General features: G+C 40.5%; 1 protein-coding gene across 2 annotated transcripts in view; it reads left to right on the forward strand.

Annotated features, from left to right (window-relative positions):
• Positions 1-13,513, forward strand: part of cpne5b (copine Vb) — a gene marked incomplete at both ends in the record, with an annotated part of 92,700 nt that overhangs the window by 21,912 nt on the left and 57,275 nt on the right. The window contains 4 exons of one of the 2 annotated variants that reach the window (XM_080025332.1): positions 5,418-5,521; positions 7,429-7,468; positions 8,385-8,399; positions 9,943-10,019. In XM_080025332.1, the coding sequence (XP_079881458.1) occupies positions 5,418-5,521; positions 7,429-7,468; positions 8,385-8,399; positions 9,943-10,019 (236 nt within the window). The remainder of the gene's footprint in view (positions 1-5,417; positions 5,522-7,428; positions 7,469-8,384; positions 8,400-9,942; positions 10,020-13,513) is intronic. The other variant, XM_080025331.1, reaches the window with a different exon arrangement.

Raw genomic sequence — 13,513 nt, forward strand, 5'->3', positions numbered from 1 at the left:
GAGGTAATGTGTTTATGTTGTAAATAATGACTATTTCAGATGAATAATGGTCATCTGATGATGCTGGTGAGGCAAAGTAAACTTTGTTTTAGTAGGCTACCGCTCATTCATTTAGGAGTAAACACTGCAGTCTAGGTTCGCTGCGTGAAATTGTGTATACGTTGCTTGGCAACGCCCTCCCGTCCGACTATCACTCTCCCTTTTAGCTTTTCTTCATTGCATTCTTTTTTTTTCTTTGATGGTTCAGCTCCGTTATCAGTCATTATGACGACAAACAACTGTCTCAAACAAGGCTCCCGCTCCCCTTCCCTCACCTGGAGTGATAGGCTTCTCAAATCACGTCCCTGCGCCACACTGAAATCTGTGACCAATACGGATATGTGACCATAGAGCATGCACGCGTGAACCGAAAATCGGACTGGGTGTACGACCAGATCAAATGCAGTAATAAAAACTATATAAAAACGTATTTCTTTGCACTGATGGTCTCGTTTGCTGTTAAAGGTAATTTATGATTATTAGAGGAAACATGAGGCTGTTTAAAAGATCTTTAAAAGTTACTCGTTGCCGCTTTAAGTAAATGAAGTCTGGTCTTTTTAATGCCATTCCCTACTATACAGTAGGTCAATCTGTGAATTTATGAATATTTACACCTCTGAACTAATGCCCGCATTCACATAGCAGATTACTGTATGTATCTTTGATGTAAGCCCCCATGCATTGACACCATTACTCATTCCACAGCACAAATCGTCGATGCCTCAGCGTTTCCAAAGACATTATGCATGCAGACCTTTTCTACTTTGAATGTATAATGAATTATAATTTAATGGATTTCATATGTATTCATACAGTCATATGACCCTCATGTCCTGCTTGTGTGTTTATCCTCTTCAAGCAGATGGCCACATGGGCTTTCATTCAAATGTAGCTGAGGAACAGCTGGGGACTACATGCATGTTTTCATGATAAAATATATATAAATATGTGTATCTATAAAGCATGGGCACTAGGCAGACACACATGTTGAAGCTATATCCGTCATTGAAAATGAATTTCACGCTTCCCACCGAAGGCCCCTTGTACTTTTTTTTCCAAGTTGGACAACAACTCACTGTAAGGCAGACATGCTGTTTATCCTGTCACAAACATCAGTCAAAATTAAATAAACAAGCGTTTTTCTCTTTTGTTTAGTTTCAACTCAAATTTTTCCCTCGTTGATTTTGTGTTAAAAAACTAGAAATATTGAGAGCAATTCCCCGCGGAGATAAACCATCACATCCATAATTAGATCGATTGGAGGTGGTGGGTGTTGATTCGACTCCAGGCAGCGCTGTGAGAGACTGAACTGTTCCAAACACAGTATACAAGCATAGCCAAACAGGGGACTCACCAGGGACATTTAAGTCACATTTTACTGACAAGACCTCTAGGCTTGGGTCACATTTGATGAGGATTTCCTCCTCCTCCGCTATTTGTTGTGCAAGCCATAATATGTCAAGTGAATGCAGCTTGCTCTCTGTAAAGGTCTAGAGTAGATGAAGAATGTCTCCATCTTGTCCACTTTAACTATGCAAGAGCCCAGAACTGAAATCATCTGTATGCTTGGTTGCACATGTTCATTCTACTGCACGATGAAGTGCTTTGCTGTAGATTTGGTGGACACATCCTTGGTGAATGGATTATTTTATGCTTGGTCTGACAGGAGGGGTTTTTACTGGTCCAGAGGCCATTTGCACTGAGAGTTCACTCAGTATACTGTATGTGAAAGTGGTCATGTAAGTCCCGGTAGTATAGAACCCAATCTTTATGTGATATTATGGTAGTTCAACAATATGATTGTTCTGTTTTAAACAGACCCAGTGTTACATTTCACCTTATACATACAGATACACTTGCAATTTCAAGAACTTCTTATCTTCAAATTACCTGTTGAATTGAGTTTTACAAAGACCTACCGTTACGGACCAAGGGTGCTTTCACACAAGCATTTACCCCCTTTTTTGTGGTTTGTTTGGGCAGGTGTGAACCATCACACTCAAATAAGCACACAGAGATGACAGGAAGCATTGCATTCCGAAGCCGTCTGTGCATTAACTGTGGGATTATAAGCCTTTAATTTCTTTAGATTCTACAAAATGTTGCCTAAATTGATGACTAAGTGCAGCATCAAAACGCTGGTAGTCAAAGCTAACAAACCATGAACAGCTACTGTTGGACTCTCTGTTTCTCCCCCGGAAGAAGCACATTTACCCTCTCTTTGAGACAGTCGTCACAGTGGGCATCTGAGTTACAATGAGTGACCAACCGTGTTTACGCTCTGAATATAGCAACGTTGGGCAATCTCATTTACAGCTCACCTCTCCACCATTGCATTTCTGTTCGGGATGGGCCAGAGGCTGAACTTACACGTGCTACAAGCTCATTTATAGCCCAAAAAACCCTTTGGACGTTTGGCTCCATACAGCATGCACATCAGAGTCCTTTCTTGGCTCCCTGCTGGCTCCCCCTGTACAGAAATAATATTGTTTTCAATTGATTAGGCCAAGTAGATTTTGTTTTGTTGTAATGACTGTGAGTGAATAAAGACTTTTTGGGCCAGTTGGGGTGTCACATAACCTGCTAATCTGACTGTGTCCACAAGGCAACATTTCCACCAAGGTTGGTCCATGAAGCTTGAAGCAAACCTGATCAATTTGTCCATATCAGGCTTACAGTCAACCCACACCACTTACACAAAAATTGTAGAGCAAGCTTATTTTCCCCGCTTTTATAGAGGCAGAGTGTGAGAGACGGTTAATAGCACTAATTTAATTTACATGAGCGTTTACGAAGATGTGACAACATGGCTGACCTTTTTCGATTTTTTCTTCTGCTTTCTAATTTGCTTAAGATATTACTGTTGGTGCTTCATTTTGCTGCACCAGTGTGTGTGTGTGCCTGTGTGTGTGCCGATTTCTGTGCACCATATGTACACGTGACGTATCCTCACACAATCACAGCTGGGTCTGAAAGCTCTGACAAACTTTCTGATTTATTTCCCCAATGACGCCACACACAAGCCTGATAGAAATGGGTTTTGTCCTCCCTCAACAACTAAAGCACCCTTAACTCTCTATCATTCCTGGGGGTATGTTCAATATTCTTTGCCTTTTTTTTGTCTCTATCTTGGGTCATTTTTAAAAACACCCCAATGCCTTTCTCTGAAGGCCAAAACAGATAAGTCTTCACTAATTCACACTACGATAATCTACCACACTCTGTGAGAGCAAAAAGCTCCGCCAAGCTCATTTTGTCAGCACTGGGCTACGGTCGACTGAACATGGTACACAGAAACTAAAAACCCATGTTGGCCCCAAAAAAAAGCTACAGGACATTCACATGGCACAAATCCCCAGCGGTGGCTGGTGTCTGCTCCAGGGAAGAAGATAATGAAATCTCTGTCAGCTTTTGAACCAAAGAACCACAAGATAATTAAGGATTAGAGCCATGTCCCGTTGCCGCTCTCTTCTGCTGGGGCTGCTCACTCCCAGTGTGTGTGTGTGTGTGTGTGTGTGTGTGTGTGTGTGTGTGTGCGTGTTTGTCTAAGTGTTTTTCCTCCCTCTGTTTCTGTGTTTTAAGGGACACGCTCCCTTTTCAATTTTCGTCACCGCATGTCTCTTCAGGAGCCGTGGCTAGCCTTGAAAGCTAAATTCACCATATTTATGTGTTTTTTCGAGCCGCTCTGCATCTGTGTGAGTGTGAGTGTGTACATGTTGAGGGGTGCAGGTCAGGGACTTCCATGCCAGATTCTCATTAGCCAGCTCCAGCAGCCCAGCAGTATCTAATGAACTCTGCAGCACCGTATTGTCTCCTCCACTCAGCAGGGAAATCACATTATGGATCTCATCTTTGCCATAGCCTGCCTCTGTACTAACATGTGCACACAGCCTCATCAACACCTCAGGCTCTATTAGAAAAAGTCTTGGCTCACAGACTCAACATCCCTTTTCCGTTCCTCCACCTTTCTGCCTTGCTGGAGTTCAAGCTAGATTTTCATTCGATGTGTTCACACAGTTAAATACCTTAAACAAAAACACAGAGTTTATAGAGGTGCTCCAAACGTTGTGTTGAAATGTGGATTGTTTTAAAGCAGCTCTCTTGTCCTAATTGCCCACAATGTATTGTATTTTGTTTAGTTTATTCTTACTTTAAGAAATCATGCAGCATGCAATACCCTGATTCCAATTGCTGTGGTAATTCAATCAACACTACGGTAGCAGCAGCAAAATCGCTGAAGGATTAAGATGGAGATGATCCGTTTAGAATAACATGATTAAAACAGTTCATTTGCGAGAAATCTAATGTAACTTAATTTAAGAGAGACAATAAGAGTCAATATTGGCTTGTGTCAAGAGTTTGTTTGGTTTTCTTTGTGTCATACAAATGCTGATAAGGCATAGATGCACTAGCAGAATCGTTCCTCATTATTGGTGTTGCAATCAATAAAAGAATGAATTGAATAGAACAAGCTGTGCTTACCGAATATTGACATACGAAGCACTTTGGTTGAAGCATATTGATTCCTCAAGTAAATGTCCATCCATGATACCAGAAACTGTTACATGCTTCAGATCACTGCATTCATCAACTGCTACAATACAACTGCATTCTCTTAGTGCTTGTGCCCAACAAATGTTTAACATACGCAATTCAATGTGTAATTAAAGACACTTAATTTTGATGGGGGATTGAATTCATATGGTTATCCTATAGGGGGCTTTAAATGATTCATGTATGTACTGTATCTCACATTTGAAACTGTTGATCAGCTGTTTTGTACAGGCGTCGGTGGATATTCGCCCGGCTTTTATCAGGCATATTTCCCTGCATGTTACACTTCGGGAGTGAGATTCCCACTAATGAGGAAGTCTTAATCACTGTGTCAGCCCTCCCACTCCTTTCCCATTCCCTCTCAATCCCCTCCTTTTCGCTACCGAACCCTTCCCCCCTCCACAATTTTTGACGGCTTCTTTTCCCCCGATGCGCTTCATACCTATTCAGTCGTCTTTTTCTCTCAAAGTACGCCCATGTTGTTTCTCTCTGTAACTCTGCACACCATTTTCTCACCTCTACCGCTCTCTCTCTCTCCCTCTCTCTCTCTGTGGGGTTGATGAGTGAGTTATCCTGCTGTAATTAATGTGGGATAGGAGTGGGGATCAAGGAAGCAGGAAACACAGCCTCTGCTTCCTCCGCACAGCAACAGCAGTATGTGAAAACACATCCATTAGTCAGGCCTCGGCAAATGTATGTGTATGTAGGAAAGAAAAAGAGAAAAAGATTAAGCGGCAGTAGAAAACAGCACACCAACTCTATGTGTTCAAAAAGCAGTGATTTGTTTTTGCCATTCTTTTCATGTGGCTTTTCTCTTTCCACAGTTTGGCAGAACGGAGGTGATAGACAACACCCTAAACCCAGACTTTGTTCGAAAGTACATCTTGGACTACTTTTTTGAGGAGAAGCAGAACCTTCGCTTTGACCTGTGAGTGTTTTCCTTTGAAGTGGTGTCATCATTGTAATGGATCTTCTCCACTGCCCTTCCGAAGACGAGGTGTATGTTTTACTTTCCTTTCCTTGTGCCCTGCGCTGATTGAGAGTCCCGAGATTACACTCCTAAGAAATTGATAGTTTGGTAAACGGCCCCCTGAAAAACGGTTTCCCCAATTATAGCTTAGCAACAGCTACTATGGCACCCCAGGCCGATAAAGCTTTCAGATTTCGACACATGTTGTAACATTTGCGTCAAGAGCCATGGCAGAAGCTCGGTCCGGATTTTTCACTTGGTTTGAGGAAGTTCACACTTTTGTGTTACACAGTTACATATCCCAGATTCATTGAACACTACTGATCCAAACTTTTTTTCTTTTTAAACAAACGGTTTTAGAACTCCTCTCTTTAAGCCTTGCCTTCCAAAAAGCCCAGTCTGCTCTGGCCCTTAATCTAACTGCTGGTTTGAATCTTACTGGCAGATAAGTGTGCTTATCACAGGAGGAGGTGGTGCTTACTTAGGTTGTTAATGGCGCAGGGGGTGGGTGGGGCTTCTCCTCATGTGATGTCATATGGGGGAAATTCTGAACGTGGTGTTTGAAAACAGGTTTTCAGAAAGGTGGAGTATGGGACAAAGAGATAGGGTTGTTTTTTCTCATACTTTGGGAATCTTTAGTCACACCAGGGAACCATATTAATGTTGAAAAAACATTATAAAATGCATTTTGCATTATAAGTGACCTTTAAAAAGGTCAACTGAAGATGGAGTTTTTGCCCAACTTATACTCATGATCAGCATTAACGTCTATATAATATATGGTTGTCCTTTTAGCCAACATAATCCACTGTTGTAACTCTGCAATGAGGAGAATCCTGGCGTTAGAGGCTGTGTGAAATTGAAGACCCGCTTTACAAAGAATTTCGATTGGTCAATCTGCCACGGTTAGCAAAGCACTTACTGTGTTTTTTCTTTTTAGCTTTTTCCTGGATACGAATAATCTACATTTGAAATCACATAAAGAACCATTCCTTCAAAGCTCCTTCAACAGCCAGACCCTTAGCAAAAACTGCCATTATATCCTCTAAAGTTATCATGTTCTATGCCACCACGCAATGTAAAAATAGACGCAATTTGGCATCTTTATATCATTTGATCATTTTTTACTCAGTAGTTTGAGAGAATCATAAACACTGCAGTGTGTGCAGCCTATCAGCAAAATGTTCACATGTGCCTTCACTCACAATGCTTGCCTGGGCCTGATTCATGTCCAGGCAATAAGGATCTATCATTTCATCAGATGGTTATTCTTGGTACAAAACATATGATCCATTTCCCTCACTTACATTCACATGCAAATCAAATGAGCTCCTTCACTCATTATAAATGGGAAAGGAAAAAAGGCTCTTGTTGAACCCTCATTTACTCTGTCCCGATATATCAACATCTGAAAAGATGCAAAGACCCTGTCCTTGTTTCATCTTGTTCTCATTCTGAATTTTATAAATGATGACCCGTTTGATCTCTCATGAAGTCCACCCACCTTCATACATTCTGTGTTTTTTTTAAATTTAGCAAATTAAAACATGATTCTTTCTTTTCTTCTGTTATCCTTTCTTCCTCTGTTCTGTAACCCTTTTTAATTTATACCCTTCCCACCCGACTGTCACATCCCTTTTTCCTTGTGGAGAGGTTTGAGACACACTATGCCTGTAAACGTACAACAAACAAAATATTTTAAAACGCCAAAAACAAGATAAGTGTTAGGTATTTTCTCAACCCAGTGAAGACAGATCCCCTTTTAGAGGTTATCAATCAAAATGTCCCTGCAGAGATAATAAGTCGCCGCCACAGTTTTTTGCAGTAAACAAAAGCTTTGCCGCTGTTATTTTGTTTCCTATCAGGTATGACGTCGACTCCAAAAGCCCAGACCTCTCCAAACATGTGAGTGCTCATATTTTAACCTTGAACCACTGATAAATCGAGGCCAACGTTGAGTAAAATCAGAATTTTTGACTTGAATGGCTCTGAAAATGGAAAGAAAGAAAATAATGCTTAAAGGAATGTGGTGTTCAAAGTGAATTGAAACTGGCAGAACTCTTTTTTTTATCAGTGGTTATCATGAACGCTGGCATGATTAATGTTTTTCTTCTTTTTCTGTTTGCTGTACGTTGTGATTGCTCCTCTTGATGAAATAAAGCAAACCCTTTAATTAATTACCTGATCACAGAAGTCTCCAAATATAAACATATGTTATGCATTTTTTTTTTTCATTTTCAGAAGTTGACAGGAGTTATTCATACTGCAACTGTGCTATAAATATGCATCTTATATTTCTAAATATGCTGTGATTGAGTCTTGTATACCTATATAGTCTCATTTTGTTATTCTTTCTCCTATAGCGGTTAAATAAGTGATCGGCATTGTGCAACAACTTGCTCCGCAGTCATGTAGAAAAGCTTTGATGATGCAATGCTTTTTTCCATTAGTTTCCATTCAAGCAATCTATTCCATAACATGATCATATCAGGCTCACAAGTAAAAGATGAGTTATTAAATATAAATCGGGCTGGAAACTATGGCGATGGAAAGCATTGACAAGAGCTCTAAATAAATAATCAGTTTTGATGATTATTTAATGTATTTGGATGACCTGGGTTTTGCATTTTTTCATCACTAGCTATACACCTTTGTTTTAGCTTTGGTTCTGGCATGACTTTTTTGTTTTTTCCACTCTCACCTTGTCCATCTCAAGTTATTTGGTATATGTGTTGCTTCTTGATATATGATGTGTACTGTTGTTATTGTTGTTGTCATTGTTGTCATCGTTGTTGCTGCTGCCGCCAAACCTTTCTGGAAGCCCGCAGAACTCAATGTAGGTCCCAGTGTCTCTCTCGCTCCACACACACCTGCATGGCTGCTGTCTCACAGTGGTTATCCTTCTCTCAGAGGGGGAAGGATGTTCTGTCACTGATAAGAACTACAAAAAATATATATATATTTACTTAAAGCAAAGCCATTCTTATCATTTGCCACAGTCTCAAAATGTCAGTGTGGCAACGTGAAAAGAAATATAGGCCTATAGTAATTTTGTTTTTTCGTCATGTTTTCGTAACATGCTGAGATTTCCCATGCTCTTCCTTAGAACCAGAGAATCATTTGAAATGAATGATTCAGTCTTCCAAGGCCAAAGCTAAGGAGTCCTTGGTTTGGATTAGAAAAGACTGTGTTGAAAACAAACACTGTGATCTTTTAAGTCCTTTCTAATATGCTGTATATATACTGAGAGATTTAAAATACAATAATGTTGCTCTGTCTCTAAAGAGGTGCTACATTAACACTGTTGTGAATCATGTTTCTTGTCATTGTTCAAGGTGCTTTGAATCCCTACAACTTTCCCCACCTGTCTGTTATCCTCCATCATTCGTTAAACTAGTGGCTCCCAACAGGTCGGCTGCCGTCCTCCACAAAAATGTAACAAAAAGTATAATTTCCCTTTTTGCTAATGAGTAAAATCACCAAATGCATGCTTTACATACATTACAAGTAGAAGTAGCCTATTGATGCTTATCTTGTGTCAGAGTTTGATCAACCTTTGAATCGAGTTTTCTTCCTTATACAATTGAGTTACATTATAGTAAGGCATGTTATGCTGTTATTAATGTTGTTTAAGTAAGTTGAATAATTCCAAATAAACGTGATCACAATGCTTTTATTATATTTTTTATAAATCTTTCTTCACGCTGCTCCTTCTTTTATTGAGCCCAAAGCCCCGGTTGTTATATTTATTCAGTTACTTTTTTAATAAATACAAATAAATGATTTACTGTATACACTTAAAAAATGGATGGATGAAAATCAACCAAATAGGATTTGCGTAAAGGTCAGCCTGTACCTGTTGGGAATCATTACATTAAGCCATGCTTACAATGGATACATAGCCTTCATGGTTATTGCAACATTTGATTTCAGTTTACCTTACATTTTTTAATGTTTCATCTGGATATGATGTCCGATTGTTGACACCAGTTATGGTGTTCAAAAAAAAAGAGAGAGCACTCTGGCAGCAAGCCACCCGACAAGTGTTGTCGCAGTCTGTGAGCATAATATTAATGGGTTCATGTGACAAGACTACAATGAGATGTTGCACCAACACCCACCATTTATTTCAGCTGGTTGTATGGATACAAAGGTCAAATTATAACATCTGACCTGCAAAATTTGAAAAAGGATGAGTAGGAGATCTCTCATAAGCATGGGTTCTGTAGGTGGTAGAATGGGTGGAATATTCCTAAGTCTACCCTTCAAGTATGACTTTGCTTTGATTGGTTGACTTTCCATTTACCAGGCTCCAAACACAACCACCCTCCTCATCCCTCATCCCTTACTCTTTCTTTTCTTTCCATCCTCTCCTCCAGGACTTTTTGGGTCAGACGTTCTGTACTCTCGGGGAGATTGTTGGATCGCCTGCCAGTCGACTGGAGAAACCACTGGGGTGAGCGAGAGTTTCAGACAATTTCCTCCCTGTCTAAATATCCCTTTACTCTCAGTGTGATTGATGAATATCCTGCTGTGCTAAGAGGGGAGTTAAGACCTACGGTTCACACAGATACAAGGATCAGTGTCAGGTGAATAAGCTTGGCCTCATTGGTACTTTAAAATGTTTACAAAATGGGGGTGTGTAGTGGAAAGAGTGCATACCATGTGGACTCAGTCCTTTACTACATGTCATCCCCCCCCCTCTCTCTGTCTCCTCATTTCAACTCTGTTTTTTCGCCGCACTATCAAATAAAGCTTGAAAATAAAGCTTGAAAATAAAGCTTGAAAAACATAATCTTTAAAAAACAATGTTTACAAAATGGACAGAAGAACGTCTTTGTGTGTTTGGCATAGGGTATGAAGAAAAAGGACATCAAAGTGAGAGTGTGTGTTAAGGAGTGAGATGGCAGGAGGGTGAGTGGGAGGAAGAATAGGAGATTTAGAGAGACATGAGAGGAAACAACATTTACCAGACAAAAGAGGGAGAGGATGGAGGAGGAGGAGGAGGAGACAACGCATCCTACAGATGTTTCCCACAGATAATTATTGTCATTAAAGAAAAGGGTGAAGCGCACAGCAAAATTACCCAAATTACCCGCTCGTCTCCTCTGCTAGTGCTCTCACACTGGCTGAGGAGAAACTACGTGTTAATGGGGTGTGTGTCCTGTAATCTGTTTTTAGACATGCATCATCATCATCATCATCATCCTCATCATCACCATTACATCATCAGCTGTCTGCAGGGCTCTTGTGTGATACAGGTGGAGAAATTTAAATGCCGCATTCAGGGAGATTTTCTGGCCTAGCTCTGGATATGTTATCTTGAAAAATGGTTTGGTTTGTAGACCTCGGCTAGCCTGGCTCCGCCCGCCCGCCTACTTCCGGCCAAATTTAATTTTCCCTTCAGTAGTCAGTCTGGGTGTACAGCGCATTTCCCAGATTCTCCGGAGAATCTACGATCGTGCCAATCAGCGAACAGAGCGAGTGGCTGAGAACGCTCCAGTTTCAGTTGAATGCTGCGTTCCTTTATACTCGGAAGAGGGAGATTTCCGACTTGGTAGTTCCGAGTTACGACCTGTCTGTGTTCCAGTGCATCTGCTCGCGAAAGTATGGACGCCTAAAACCTTTCTCGTCCAAATAACTAAACGTTAGGCTCTAACAAGTTACTGTTGCCAGGTACCGGTAGATTCATAGACCACAATATGTAGTGAAGTCGGAAATTTCCGAGTTCCCTGTCCAACTTGAACGCACCGCCAAAAGCCGGCTCATGACACACGTGATGACCAAACGTGATGCGATTGGTTGGCTAATCCAGAGTGGCACTGGGCAGATCCAATAGTTTTAAACTTCGACAGACACCCGCCTCCAAATGAGTGAACGTTTGCCAATTACAGCACTTCCAGACCTTCTGTACAAATTAAATGAAGTACGATGGTCTGGTAGCACCAGGCTAGACCTCGGCCCTTCTAGCACGCAAGTTTGGTTAGGATTATCAGGACAGCTGGGCCCAGGGAAAACTGAGGGAAGAAAAACCTCTATCATTATATTATTATAGCTATTTTATAATGATAAAACCCCGGTTCCGTATCAATGAAGTATTCCTTCAACTGTTCCAAGAGGTAACAGTTGCACAAAAATATTAAACTATGAAGTTGAGATGTTATTGTATTGGGGAACATTTCACTGCTGTCACTGCATCTGCTGTTACTGATGTATTCTAAGCCGATTCTTTCAACAAAGGCTAAAGTCTCTTTGTAAAAGATTTATTCATGGATCTGTTGATTGTCATATAATCAAATTTGTCATCTCAAGGGATAATTCCTAATCATCCCAACTTGGGTCTACATTCCAAATTAGTTTGCAGGAATTCAATCAACTGCAAACCTGAGATCATAAATAACATTGCACACAAATTGTTAAAATTATCATAGGCATAATGTGTGGAAGCAGATAAAGGACAAGTTATGCTCCGACACTGATTGCATTATGTCAGTGTGTAGGACTAAACATAGGGATTTCTGCAGGGCAACTGTGGTTAATTGCAGGGCATAGAAGCTTGCACAAGAGAGACAATATGCACCCGGAGTCTCAAATATAACATGCACATCTGTAATACTCTGGGAAAATGTTTTCAACTCTGACTTTTATGATCTAAGCCATGTTTTCAGCATTGTCAAAATGCATTTTTTGCATTTTGAATGGTTTATCTACCTGAAGAAGTAAGAATCATTTCAAATTATGTGGTAATCACCACATTTAGAGATACATGGTTTTTATTATTTTATATTTTCTTTGCTGACAAAATGCATGTTGGTAATGGTATGGTTTAATGACTGGTAAAGCAAAGTGCAGTTGCAGTGGGATTGTGCCAACAACCTACTAAAAACAGAGAACAAAGACAGATGAGTACTATTTGTTTTGTACCTGAAGCATAGGGATGCCTCTGCCCAACAGCACACCCCTGCTGATAATACTGTTGCTGAAATATTTTTCTGATACTGTGTGTGTGTGTGTGTGTGTGTGTGTGTGTGTGTGTGTGTGTGTGTGTGTGTTTTCCTTGTTGAGCCTGTGCTATTGATGTTGCTCGCTTGAGGGAACGTTAGCAATGAAAGCAGGAGTTCCGCTTCAGCCTCTATATTAAGAGCAATCATAATGTTATAAAAAGTATCAAACCATTTAGTTTTGATCTGAGAATATACATGGCATGGTTAGAAAAGGGTACCGAACTCTTGCCAAACTAGTCATTCTTAAATGGGGGCCATTCTGCAGCTGCGAGATAACACCAGTGCCTGCCAAATTTGGTTCTTGTAGGAGACTTTTATCTTTCTTTGAACGCTTCAAAACTAAAGCTCTCTTCATGGCGGGAAGGTTTTTGCTTTCTTGTTTATGCTTTGGTATAGGCCTATAGGGTGGATGTAAGGCATCCTTTAGCCTTTAGAAATGCAGACGGTGCATCATTAAATTTGTTCCACGTGGGATTGTATGCTGCGTGTTTACTTATTTACACAACTGACTATAGAATGTATACGTATACGTGTTTATTTTTGACGCCGTTTCATGAATCAGACATTGTGTTCATTTCCATTATTCTCCATTCTTAGGGTTTAATTAATGAGTGTGTGAGTTTAGTGGACATGCACATACATCATATTATGTCACACTTTAATGTGTGATTAAGTTCAGGACTTCAGGTTTATTCAAACGAGGGCAAAACAGTAGATCAAAAATGTTTCAAGTTAAACTGGAAAGGAGTTGCAGTGGGAGTGTTTCTTTGATGGAGGGTCACTGAGGTGGAGGAGCAGTGGGAAAAATCTCACACTCTGAGCATCCCAAGACACACACACACACACACACACACACACACACACACACACACACTCTCTCTCTTTCTCTCTCTTGCTCTCTCTCTGCTGATGCATAGCCCATTCTACCCAGAGGGGTTTCATTTTT

This window comes from Ammodytes marinus (genome assembly GCF_949987685.1).
Source record: "Ammodytes marinus genome assembly, chromosome: 4".
Lineage (NCBI taxonomy): Eukaryota > Metazoa > Chordata > Actinopteri > Uranoscopiformes > Ammodytidae > Ammodytes > Ammodytes marinus.